General features: G+C 40.4%; 1 protein-coding gene across 3 annotated transcripts in view; it reads right to left on the minus strand.

Moving 5' to 3' along the window:
• The window catches only part of sgsm1b (small G protein signaling modulator 1b), a 34,951-nt gene that overhangs the window by 16,234 nt on the left and 6,187 nt on the right, over positions 1-12,530 (minus strand). For all 3 annotated transcript variants that reach the window (XM_059539098.1, XM_059539097.1, XM_059539095.1), the window contains exons 3-10: positions 6,233-6,308; positions 4,614-4,776; positions 3,344-3,496; positions 2,571-2,638; positions 1,731-1,873; positions 430-561; positions 225-349; positions 87-154 (exon numbers count right to left, since the gene is read on the minus strand). In XM_059539098.1, the coding sequence (XP_059395081.1) occupies positions 87-154; positions 225-349; positions 430-561; positions 1,731-1,873; positions 2,571-2,638; positions 3,344-3,496; positions 4,614-4,776; positions 6,233-6,308 (928 nt within the window). The remainder of the gene's footprint in view (positions 1-86; positions 155-224; positions 350-429; positions 562-1,730; positions 1,874-2,570; positions 2,639-3,343; positions 3,497-4,613; positions 4,777-6,232; positions 6,309-12,530) is intronic.

Below are 12,530 nucleotides of genomic sequence, written 5' to 3' on the forward strand. Positions count from 1 at the left end.
ATTCAGAACTGTTTTTTTTTTCATGCCTATGTTTTAAATTTAAAATGAGATTTTTAATTTACGAGGTCATTTTATTAAATATTCACCGTGCTGATGGCAGTGCAAATAGACGATTTCCTCCAGACGAATGGCCATGGCGTAATCCCAATATACACTGTGGAGAAAAGAGATCTGTTTTAAAATCATTCCCATAAAGCAGACGTCACAATCATAACGCACCGCACCTTTTCTCATAATCAGGCTCCCCCATGTTTCCATTCATCAGCTGGTTCGGTGTCCACTTAAGCGTCATCAGATCGGCCGTCTGGTGAAGAGACAGGTATCCTGGGATTGCTTCCATGTCGTCTGTCTGAAAGACCGGATGAGGTTTAATGCAACACTTTAATTAAAGCACCACAGCATCGTCACACATATCTAAGTGATGTTTACCGGCTGCACCAGGACATTGTTTTTCCCAAAGAGCAGCGTGGCTCTGGAGTTCTGATGAAGAGATTCGACATAATCCCGCGCCCACAGAGACGGCCGGTCGTCCATGCTGCCGCTCGACTGCCTCTTCTGGATCTACAGAATAACACACACAGATCTCACTGACGTCAAACACAGATATTACTCTCATCTGCATGCTTTCTAATTTGAGAAATGAACACTGCATGATCACACGGACCCAATCCATGCATTACAGCTGCTTACACACATTTTCACACAAAGTTTTACACACAAATCCAAGATTTGCACACACAAGATGCAAAATGCCTCACTCATCTCTTGCAGAATGGAGCAATGCATTAAAAAAAAATATTGCAAACACCTTTGCCACAACATTAATTCCTGGCAGATTTGTGTGTGTTACACAATTGTGTGTTGTGTTTAGCAAAACATGTTTTATGTAATTGAAAACTTAGTGAATTAGTGCATGCTTCTGCTGTTCGATTTAACCCTTTTTCTGAGTGTCATTGCCAGCTGCATACATTTTGGCACAGGTGTGCATTGTTATTGGAATTTCACTATTTTACTTCCATTTCTTTTAATAAATCTGTTTTGCACAACATTGTTCCTCTCAGGACCTTAAGGACAAGAATGTCCTCATTGTTTAATCGCAGTGCCATTTAACTTTAAAAGGATGGCATTGGTGTTAACAGGCTTTCATTCTGTTGGCAAGGTTTTTAATTTAATTTTGTACTATTTTTTTACCAGATGGTGCCTTTTTTTGGCTTATAAAGCAAATACTCGCTTTATTCCTGTTTTCTGCTCCTGCATATTATAGAGCCAATTGGATAAACAATGCAGCTAAAATTGTGTGGGTGTGTTGGTATGGATGTCAGAGTGTGGTTTGTGTCATTAAAAAAAAAATTGTGTGTGTGCTTGTAATATTTGAGAGTTTTGCTGGCATCTACTGGGGAAAACGTAGTACTGCGCCCCAAAACAAAATCTCACTGAAAGCTAGTTTTTTGAGATATCAACCTCAAATTTGAAACACAAATTGTTCGGATTTATGGCTTTGATTTTCTAGCAGGTAAAGAGTCCAACATGTTTAATAAAATATATATATATATTTTTTCCACCAATCCACCATGGGTTTTCTTTAAAATGAGACCAAACCTAACTATGTGCTCAGTGACAGTTGTTTTTTACATGGACATTTTTGTCCACTATGGACCTAAGTGTAACTTGTTTGAATTGATGCACAAGGGTTAAGCAAAGTGTGCAAGCAGTTGAACAGGTTATCTCACGAGCGCTGGGCGTTTGGTTGGAGAATCCTGCCGGCAGTGTCCGCTGTGAATGCGGTGTCTCTGCACCAGTTCATCAGCCGAGGGGTCTGTCCAGAAATGATTGGCCGTCTTGGCTTTTGTGTACTCCAGAGCACAGGGACCGACTGAAAGACACACAGCATACGTAAAAACATCCTCAAAATTAATCTGGCCCTCAATGCATTATCATATCACAATTATAAAATAATATACAGTGCATTTAAAATGATCATTAATTTAATTTTTAAAATGGATATGTATAGAATATTATATTTGTAACAATATAAACTCCTATTCAAAAGTTTGGGGTCAGTACTTGTTTTGTTTTTTAATGAAACAAATGAATATTTGCATTCAGCAAGGATGCATTAAATTGAGCAAAAGTGACCAAAGTGAAAAATTTCTATTGGAAATAAATGCTGTTCTTCTGAACTTTTTATTTATTTGTGAATTGTGAAAATTAAAAAGCATCACATTTTTCACTAAAATATTGTGCAGCACAACTGTTTTCAACGTTGATAATAATCAGAAATGTTTTTTCAGCATATTATTCTGATTTCTGAAGATCATGTGACACTGAAGACTGGAGGAATGATGCTGAAAATACAACGGAGCATCACAGAAATAAATTACAGTTTAATAGATATTTAATAGAAAACAGATATTTTAAACTGCAATAATATTTCACAATTTTATACCATATTGTTATAAAATAATGCAGCCTTAAAAATCCCAAACTTTCCAATATTAGTCTATATATAAAGTTTAATTGTTGTTGCATATTTTTCATCAAAAATTACACAAATGCTTGAAAACTGATACCAAGCAAAGATGCGAGGATTGGGCCGTCAACTGGATCTCTCAGCAGAGCTTCTCTTTCATAAAACTTGCTGAAATATGAATAGAAACAGCTCAATTTAATTTCATTCATTCAAATGAATCTATATTTATAGTAACATATTGCTGCCTAGTTCACATGTTTTCCATTTCCAGTGTAACGATTATAAACACCTCCCTTATGTCTCAATATTTGATCAGACCACCCATGAATTATGAAATACATTCACAAAACTGGACTAAGTATGCAAATATTTGTAGCAATAGCCAACGATACATTGTATGAGTCAAAAATAAAGATTTTTCTTTTATGACAAAAATCATTAGGATATTAAGTAAAGATCATGTTCCATGAAGAGATTTAGTAAATCTCCAACCGTAAATATATCAAAACTTAATGTTTGATTAATGATATGCATTGCTAAGAATTCATTTGAACAATTTTAAAGATGATTTTCTCAATATCTAGATTTTTTGCTCCCTCAGATTCCAGATTTTCAAATATTGTCAGATCATAACATACAATACATCAGTGGAAAGATGATTTATTCAGCTTTCAGATGATGTATATATCTCAATTTCCAAAAATTGACCCTTATGACTGGTTTTTGTGCTCCAGGGTCACATTTGTGAACTGAATGCCACTGAATGTAACAAAAACATGAACACAGTTTGCTAGTTTTCCATTCCAGGTCTGCAGTCTGCAGTTTCCATAACCTGTCAGAAACGATCTCTTTTATTATATATGAATTCCTCACCTGCTGTTCTCCACCAAATACAGGAGGATTTTGTCCAGGAGCTTCTCTGTGAGGGCCGTGCGGATCCACAGGTGTTTGATGGCCAGCGGAGACAGGTTTAGAGACCGGGAATGTTTCCGGACGCTCTCTTGACTCATCTGACCCTGGTTCTGTCTTGTGTTGTGAAGGTTAAAATCATGGTGATTTCATGAAGAACTGACCCTGTTTACTTTGGATACTTAAAACTCAAATATATGATTCATCAACATTCATTTTAAACCACCAGAAATATTTTGATTACTAATTTAATAATAATAATAAGAAGAAGAAGAAGAAAGAATAAACATTAATGAATAAAATTATATGTAATATTTTAAATATTATTAAGATAAGAAAATAAAGAGAATAATTAAAATGTATATATTTTTTATGAAAAATGAAATAAAATAAAATATTTATTAATAAAGTACAAGAATATTTAAATGTAGAAATAAATTATTAACAATTCATAAAATAATAATAATAATAAAGAAATAAATTAAATGATATTTAATTATATTTTGAATATAATTAAGATAAGAAATAAAGAGAATAATTAACATTAATAATCTTTTTAAAAATAAAATAAAAATTTATAAAATAAAATAATAATAATTAAATGTAAATAGACATTATTAAACATTCTTAAAATAATAATAATAATAATAATAATAATAAAAAACAAATGAATAAAAATATATATAATTGTATTTTGAATATAATTAAAATAAATACAATAATGATAATACTTTTATTATTCATTATTGTAAATTCTATTTTTTTATTATTATTATTACTTTTATTGTCATTATGTTTCATTTATATAGCAAACAGAAAAGAAAAAAGCTAATACCAGAAATGTGACAATTTTACCTAGACAGCAATAATAATAAATAACTATTATTACTATTATTAGTAGTATTATTAATTGTAAAATATGAATAACTAATTTATTAAAATGAATATAACACTTATAACACAATAATTATTATTAATATTTATTATATTTATTATTATTATTATATTTATATATTATTATATTTTTTTTTACTAATATAACACTTTTCTAAGAAAAAGGAAAAGACAAAGAACAGGGTAATGCCAAAAATGTAAGAATTTAACCTTATAATAGATAAAAAATTATATAATAACATCTTTTATAATAATAATGATGTTATTATTTTTAATTATATTTTATTTATTTTTATAAGGGAACGGAACATAGAAAGAAAACAGTTCTATTGTTTCTCACTTGTTCTCAATGATTTGCTCCAGTTCCTGCACTTTCCTGCAGAGTTCCTCGGCTGGTGGAAACATCTTCCCCATCTTCATGAAGAGAGCCGCCAGCTTGTTGCTGCGCAGGAATCCAGCGGCCCGTCGCTTCAGCCCATGAAGAACACACGCTTCCACCACACCTGCTCAAACACAACACATCATTTCTGTTCAGCTGAGAGCACAGCTGAGGGATCACAGAAGGAACTGAACGATCACACACACACACACACAAACTCACACACATGTCATCAACAGACTGGAGATGGTTTGATAAACGGATATGATGTGTGTGCCATCAGTCATTAGCTGTCCTTTCAGCAGCCCACTCACTACACACACACACACACACAGACACACACACACACGCACGCACACACACACACACACACACACACACACACACACACACACACACACGCACACACACACACACACACACACACACAAATGCACACACACACACATGTACATACACACACACATGCACACACACATGCACACACACACACACACACACACACACACGCACATACACACACACACACACACACGCACATACACACACACACACACACACACGCACGCACACACTCACACACACACATGCAACCACACACGCACACACACACACACATGCAACCACACACACACACATGCACCCACACACACACACACGCACATACACAAACACAAATGCACACACACATGCACACACACACACGCACATGCACACACACACACACACACACACACGCACGCACACACACGCACGCACACACACACATGCACACACACACACACACATGCAACCACACACACACACATGCACCCACAGACACACACACACACACACGCACGCACACACACACGCACGCACGCACACACACACACACACACACACACATGCACACACACACACACACACACACACACACACACACACACACATGCACCCACACACACACACACATGCACCCACACACACACACACACACACACACATGCACCCACACACACACACACACACACACTTTGTGTGCGTTAATATGCTTTTTTATATGCTAAAAAGTGTTTGAAAAAGGGTTATTATAGAAAAACAGTTAAACTGTTAAAAATTGTTGTTACTTGTTATTATATATTGAGTTATTATAGTCAATGAAAGTTTCATGACTTGAAATAAAATATTAAAAACACGTTATTTCAGCTATTTGCCAAAGCGACCTTTTCTCAATTGAAGAAAGTTTAACTTGATGTACTAAAATTACGAAAACTGAAATTTAAATAAAAATGTATAAAAATGACAATTTACAACAACAACAACAACAAAAACACACAAGAAAATGACAAAAACTAAAAATGGAAACAGAAAATATCAAACTAAAAACAGATTCAAAATATTATTAATAATAGTATATCAGGTAACACTGGTTACCTGATTATTACCCGTGATTGTTTCATATTTTTATTATTAACAACAATAATAATTGTAATAAAATAATTGTAATTAAATATAGTTTTACAATTCACAACATAAAAGTAGTAATATTAATAATTATTCCAGTTCTTTCAGGATTTTTTAAGGAAAGATCATCTTACCGCAGAAAGAGAATATGCGACTGCTGTCTTCATGCACAAACTTGCGTGTCACAGCTTCCTCCATGATCTGCTTGACCTGAAAGTCCAAGAAGAAAACCAACATCTGAGAATCTCAGTATCTTTACTGCAGTGTTCAGCCGCTGAGAATCATGGGTAGCGGGTGAGGAGAGTGTCCTGCGGCTGACAGTGAGTCATAAACACACTCTCTTACTCACAGCTTGTTTTCTCTGAGTCTCATAATGAGTGCATAGCATGTGCAGATGGACATATGTGCACCGATCATAGCAGTTTTTACTCTCTGACGCCTCATGATTCTGATTCTGAAACCATATTAATACAAATATTGTATTTCAGCTCCTTTTCATTTCAAGTATTTGATCAGTTGGTTGATTCCCCAGAAAGTGTTTGATTATTTCCGTTAGGTGGCGCTGGTGCTGCAGAAATGACACACTCACATTATACCAGATTGTTTAGAGCAAAAATAAAATAGATATATATTTTCTTTTTTCTGAAAATGAGCATTTAGGAAACTTAAAGCTTATTAATTATAATTAATTATAATTAAAAACAAAAACAAAATAATATTGTTTAGATGGTCTTTGTTATAAACAGTAAGTTATACACTTAATAATTGACTGTAAATAGGAATATATTTCATAAATATGAATTAGTGACATAAAGATCATGAACAAATACTGCATTTGCATGAACATATGATTAGACTAATATAAGTCAATTTTTATTTACAATTTTTTTAACCTTCAAGTTGAAATATCTAAATGATTACTTTTTTATTAAAAGTATTTATAAATTAATTAAGGTTTTATTTCTATAATTTGATAATTATAATATTTATATTGTTATATTATATATAGTTATGTATTAATTTATGAAGGTTAATAACTCAAGTTTTTATTTAATATTCTACATTTTAAGTTTTATTGTTTATGTTGATGGTCATCCAACACACTGAAGCTGCATTCGTGGATAATTCATGCGTTTATTGGGAGCGTATGAGCATGGCCTCGCTGCGATCTTGCATTTCTTTCTTCATGGGAATGGTGTGGCATTTTACATTTTATCATTTTGGAGACGCTTTTATCCAAAGCGACTTACAATTGGGAGATACATAAAGCGATTCTTCTTGAAGATGCAAACAGACACAGGACGTGCTTATAATACCAAGTTTAAGGCATTGTTCAAATAGAGTAAGTTCAAGCTAGAAAGACAAGGAAAAGTCAAGTAGCTTCGAAAGAGATGATTTTTCAGCTGTAACTTAAAAACTGTCAGGGATTCAGCATTCTGGATAGGGGTGGGAAGATCATTCCACCAGCCAGGAATGGTGAACGAGAATGTCCTGGAAAGGGATTTTGAGCCTCTCTGATGGTACCATGAGGCGCTGCTCACTAGCGGATCTCAGACTTCTGGAGGGGATGTAGATTTGTAATAGAGTGGAAGTAGGCAGCTGCTGAGCCTGTGGCTGTTCTATATCCAAGCATAAATGTCTTGAACTTGATGCGTGCCGTAACCAGTATCCAGTGCAAGGATATAAAGAGAGGTGTAACATGGGCTCTTTTTTGGTTCGTTGAAGACCAGTCATGCCGTTGCATTCTGAGTCATTTGTGGAGGTTTGATTGTGCTTGATGGAAGTCCAGCCAGAAGAGCATTGCAGTAGTCCAGCTTAGAAATGCCAAGGGCCTGGACAAGACCTTGTGCAGCATGCTCTGTTAGAAAGGGCCTGATCTTTTTGATGCTGTGCAATGCAAACCTGCAAGATTGTCTTTGCAATGTGGTCTTTGAAGGTCAGCTGATCATCAAAGGTTACACCAAGATTTCTGACCGAAGTTAATGGGGTAATTGTAGAAGGGTTGTGAAATCATACGGTAGAGTTGGGAGTGGAAGGGAAGACAAGAAGCTCAGTCCGAGGTGCATGAGGAGGGAGATGACGGGTCAATCGATGACTTCGTCAGCTCCTCATGCACCTCCGGGGAAAAAGGAAACCAATCATCCAGCCACTCAATTACTAGCCCCAATTACAGCAATTATATATCTTCAATACCCTCGATGGCAGTGCGGCTAGGGTGTACGTAGACATACCCCAGGTGGAGAGAGCAGTTGCGGTGCACCTGTGCCCACAAAATGCCACCCAAGTATCCCTTTCAAAGCCGGTAAACTGATGGCTGCACTCACTACCAAAGGGTCCACCAAGCCAAGGCACTCATAACCAGCGGGCCTCGCGGGTAACCCGTGGGTCGGGTTGGGGCGGGTTAAGAAATTGGCACTTTATTGCGGGGCGGGTTGGGGCGGGTCACTAAAAACATTTTTTTTTAAAAATCCATTTATGTTGCATTGAGTTTAGTGGTGGAAATTTTTATTCTTTTTTCAAGAGATTCGTTAATTTTCAGTTCGTTCACCAAAATGATTCATTCACTGATTCGTTCAGTGACCATTTCTTCATATTACACAAATTGTCTTATGTGTTATGTCTTAAGTCAACCAACGTATTTACTTGTGAAAAAAACTGGTTTGGCTTTATTAAAATGTGTGAATGATCGCATTAAATAAGTAGTCTAAATAAATTGTTTAGATTAACAAAGCAAGGTTTTATCGGGGATTAAACGTGGAGTTATGTTCTGTATCCCAAATATGAAAACAAGCGTATGTGCACCAATAACTGCGCTTTGTATCTGCTGATTGCTGATCGAGATTTACAATGCTTGGACGACTGACCCTGTATACTCTCATTCATTTCATTCACGAACAAGATGTATCAGTTCATTCAACTCTTTCACCTACGAGAAGATCGTATTCGTTCACTATATTCAAAAAGTCACATGCTACGTCAAATCTTGAGTAACTCTTTTTGACAGGATGAAACAGTTCACAGAGCTGTTCACGAGCTGCGCATGCACTGCTAATAGCGCCGCGCTCACGTGCTGCTGTGGGAGGAACTTCAGTGAAAGAGAAATGAGTCTTTTACTGTCTATGGTCAGTGGATTACGTAAACGAGAACGATTCGTTCACCTAAAAGATTTGTTCACGAACGAACCATCATAGTGCAATTACCTATAGCCTATATTGATAAGGTTACGATACGAAGGTCGAAGTAGCAACGTAACTTCCGTGATGTCCCCGATGCGCGAGGCGGGGCGGGGCGGGTCAAGAAATGTTACTTTATTTGCGGAGCGGGCTGGGACGGGCCAAATAATTTCATAAAAGCGGGACCCGCGGGTTGGAAAAAACCCCGACCCACGCATCACTAATCTGCGTGTCTTGAATCGGGCTCTTCACAAACTCCCATTCAAGATATTGATGCAGAAGTGCATCATCAGATGTATCCAGCCCCAGGACTGGTTTGCAGCGGTTGACCTGAAGGATGCTTACATTCATTCTTCCTTAACACAGGCCGTTCCTACGGTTTTGCATTCCAAGGTTGGGCATGGCAGTACAGGGTTCTCCCCTTCGGTCTGTCCCTGTCCCCCTGTGTATTTACAAAGGTTGCAGAAGGGCGGCCTTGCCCCATTATGGGAAGTAGGAATTAGGATTCTCAACTACCTCAATGAATGGCTCATGGTCAATTATGAGAGCAGTTATGCGATCACAGTGACCTGGTGCGCCGGCACCTCAGCCAGTTGGGGGTTTGGGTCAACTGGGAAAAGAGCAAACTGTTCCCTGTGCAGAAGATCTCTTTTTTCAGTATAGAGTTAGACTCAGTGAGTATGACAGTGCATCTCATTAATGGGCACACACAGTCAGTGCTTTCAGAGGCTCCTCGGGCACATGGCACCTGCAGCCACAGTCACGCCACTTGGATTGCTTCATATGAGACCACTTTGGCACTGGTTACACTCCTGGATCCCGAGATGAGCATGGCGTCGCAGTACACTTTCTGTGACCATCACACCAGAGTGTCGCCGCCTATTCAGCCCCTGGAAAGACCCTGCCTTTCTTCGTGCTGGGGTGCCCTTAGAACAATTGCCCCAGCTTGTTGTTGTCACAACAGATCCCTGCAGTACAGGTTGGGGTTCTACATAATACTGAAGTGGAGTCTGTTCATGAACCAAAGATGCACGATTAGAGTAGTGTCACGATCGGTGTTACAAAGAACCACGGGAGAGGGAACCAATTGCAGGTAAGTCTTTTATTAAAGGGTAATCCAAATAGAGTAAACAGTCCAGGCAGGGGTCGAGACCAAAACATCCCTCCAAACATAAACAAGACACGAACACAAGGCAAGGACAAGAGCTGACGGACATGAATTAAACATTCAACAAGGACTCTGTGACACATACTCAGACAGACCGGGTATAAATACACAGAAGGTAATGAGGGAACTGGAGACAGGTGGGGACTAATCAATTAACCCAAACAAGGAGGAAGGTGACCAAATAAGGGAACAGACAGTTCATAAAGTGACAGACACCGTGGGAAAGGATGACATCTAGTGGAAACCCAGGGAACACAACCCAGACACTGTGACAGTACCCCCCCTCTACGGAGCGGCTCCCAGACGCTCCACGACATGACACAAAACAGAGACCAGGAGGGAGGCGGACAGGTGGAGGCTCAGGGGGAGGGACGGAGGGCCAGAAAGGAAACATGGGAAACAGACACCAGAAGTGTAAACACAAAACAGGGAGACCAGGAGGGAGGAGGACCGGAGGAGGTCCAGGAGGAGGGACGGAGGGCCAGACTAACAGAGGGGAACCGACAGAAAACACAACAGGAAACAAGAAACACAAAAAATAAGTCCATAAGGACACCACGTGGCGCCCACCAGGGTGAAACAGAAGACCACCACAACCGTGGGGTCAGGCCACAAGCCCCCCAGGGCGGAGCAGAGGACCACCACACCCCTGTGGTCAAGGCGGAAACCCTCCAGGGCGGAGTAGAAGACCACCACAACCGTGTGGTCAGGGCGGAAGCCCTCCAGGGCGGAGCAGAAGACCACCACAACCTTGTGGTCGAGGCCAGAATCCCCCAGGGCGGAGCAGAAGACCACCACAACCGTGTGGTCAGGACGGAAGCCCCCCAGGGCGGAGCAGAAGACCACCACAACCGTGTGGTCAGGACGGAAGCCCCCCAGGGCGGAGCAGAAGACCACCACGTCCTTGTGGACGAAGCCAGAGTCCTCCAGGGCGGAGCGGAAGACCCCCACAGCCGTGTGGTCAGGGCAGAAGGCCCCCAGGGTGGAGCAGAAGACCACTACAGCCATGTGGTCAGGACCAGAGCCCCCCAAGGTGGAGAAGACCTCCGTGCGGCTGGACCAACAGGACGACGAAACTCTGGTAATTCCCTGGTGTCCTTACTGGACTCCAGAAGATTGGTGCTGGCCTGACACTGCTCATGAAGATCATTGGTGACTTGCATTTGCTCATGAAGATCAATGGTGACTTGCCTTTGGTCATGAAGATCAGAGGTGACTTGCCTTTGTTCATGAAGATCATAGGTGACTTGCCTTTGTTCTTGAAGATCACTGGTGACTTGACTCAGTCCTTGAAGATTACCGGTGACTTGACTCAGTCCTTGAAGATCACCGGTGACTTGACTCAGTCCTTCAAGATCACCGGTGACTTAGCTCAGTCCTTGAAGATCACCGGTGACTTGACTCAGTCCTTGAAGATCACCGGTGACTTGCCTTTGTTCTTGAAGATCACCGGTGACTTGACTCAGTCCTTGAAGATCACCGGTGACTTGACTCAGTCCTTGAAGATCACCGGTGTTTTGACTCAGTCCTTGAAGATCACCGGTGACTAGCCCTGACTCTGGAGGGTCAGCGGTGACTAGCCCTGACTCTGGAGGGTCAGCGGTGACTAGCCCTGACTCTGGAGGGTCAGCGGTGACTAGCCCTGACTCTGGAGGGTCAGCGGTGACTAGCCCTGACTCTGGAGGATCAGCGGTGACTAGCCCTGACTCTGGAGGATCAGCGGTGACTGGCACCTGACTCGACTCTGGAGAGTTCACTGGCACCTGACTCGACTCTGGAGGGTCCACTGGCACCTGACTCGACTCTGGAGGGTCCACTGCCACCTGACTCGACTCTGGAGGGTCCACTGGCACCTGACTCGACTCTGGAGGGTCCACTGGCACCTGACTCGACTCTGGAGGGTCCACGGGCACCTGACTCGACTCTGGAGGGTCCACGGGCCCCTGACTCGACTCTGAAGGGTCCACTGGAACCTGACTCGACTCTGGAGGGTCAGCTGAGACTCTCATCCTGTGCAGCGGCGCTGGGCAAACAGCCATCTTGGGCCATGACTCTGGACAGGCGGCCATCTTGTACTGTGGTGCTGGGCTG

This window comes from Carassius carassius, chromosome 45, assembly GCF_963082965.1.
Source record: "Carassius carassius chromosome 45, fCarCar2.1, whole genome shotgun sequence".
In the NCBI taxonomy this organism is placed as follows: domain Eukaryota; kingdom Metazoa; phylum Chordata; class Actinopteri; order Cypriniformes; family Cyprinidae; genus Carassius; species Carassius carassius.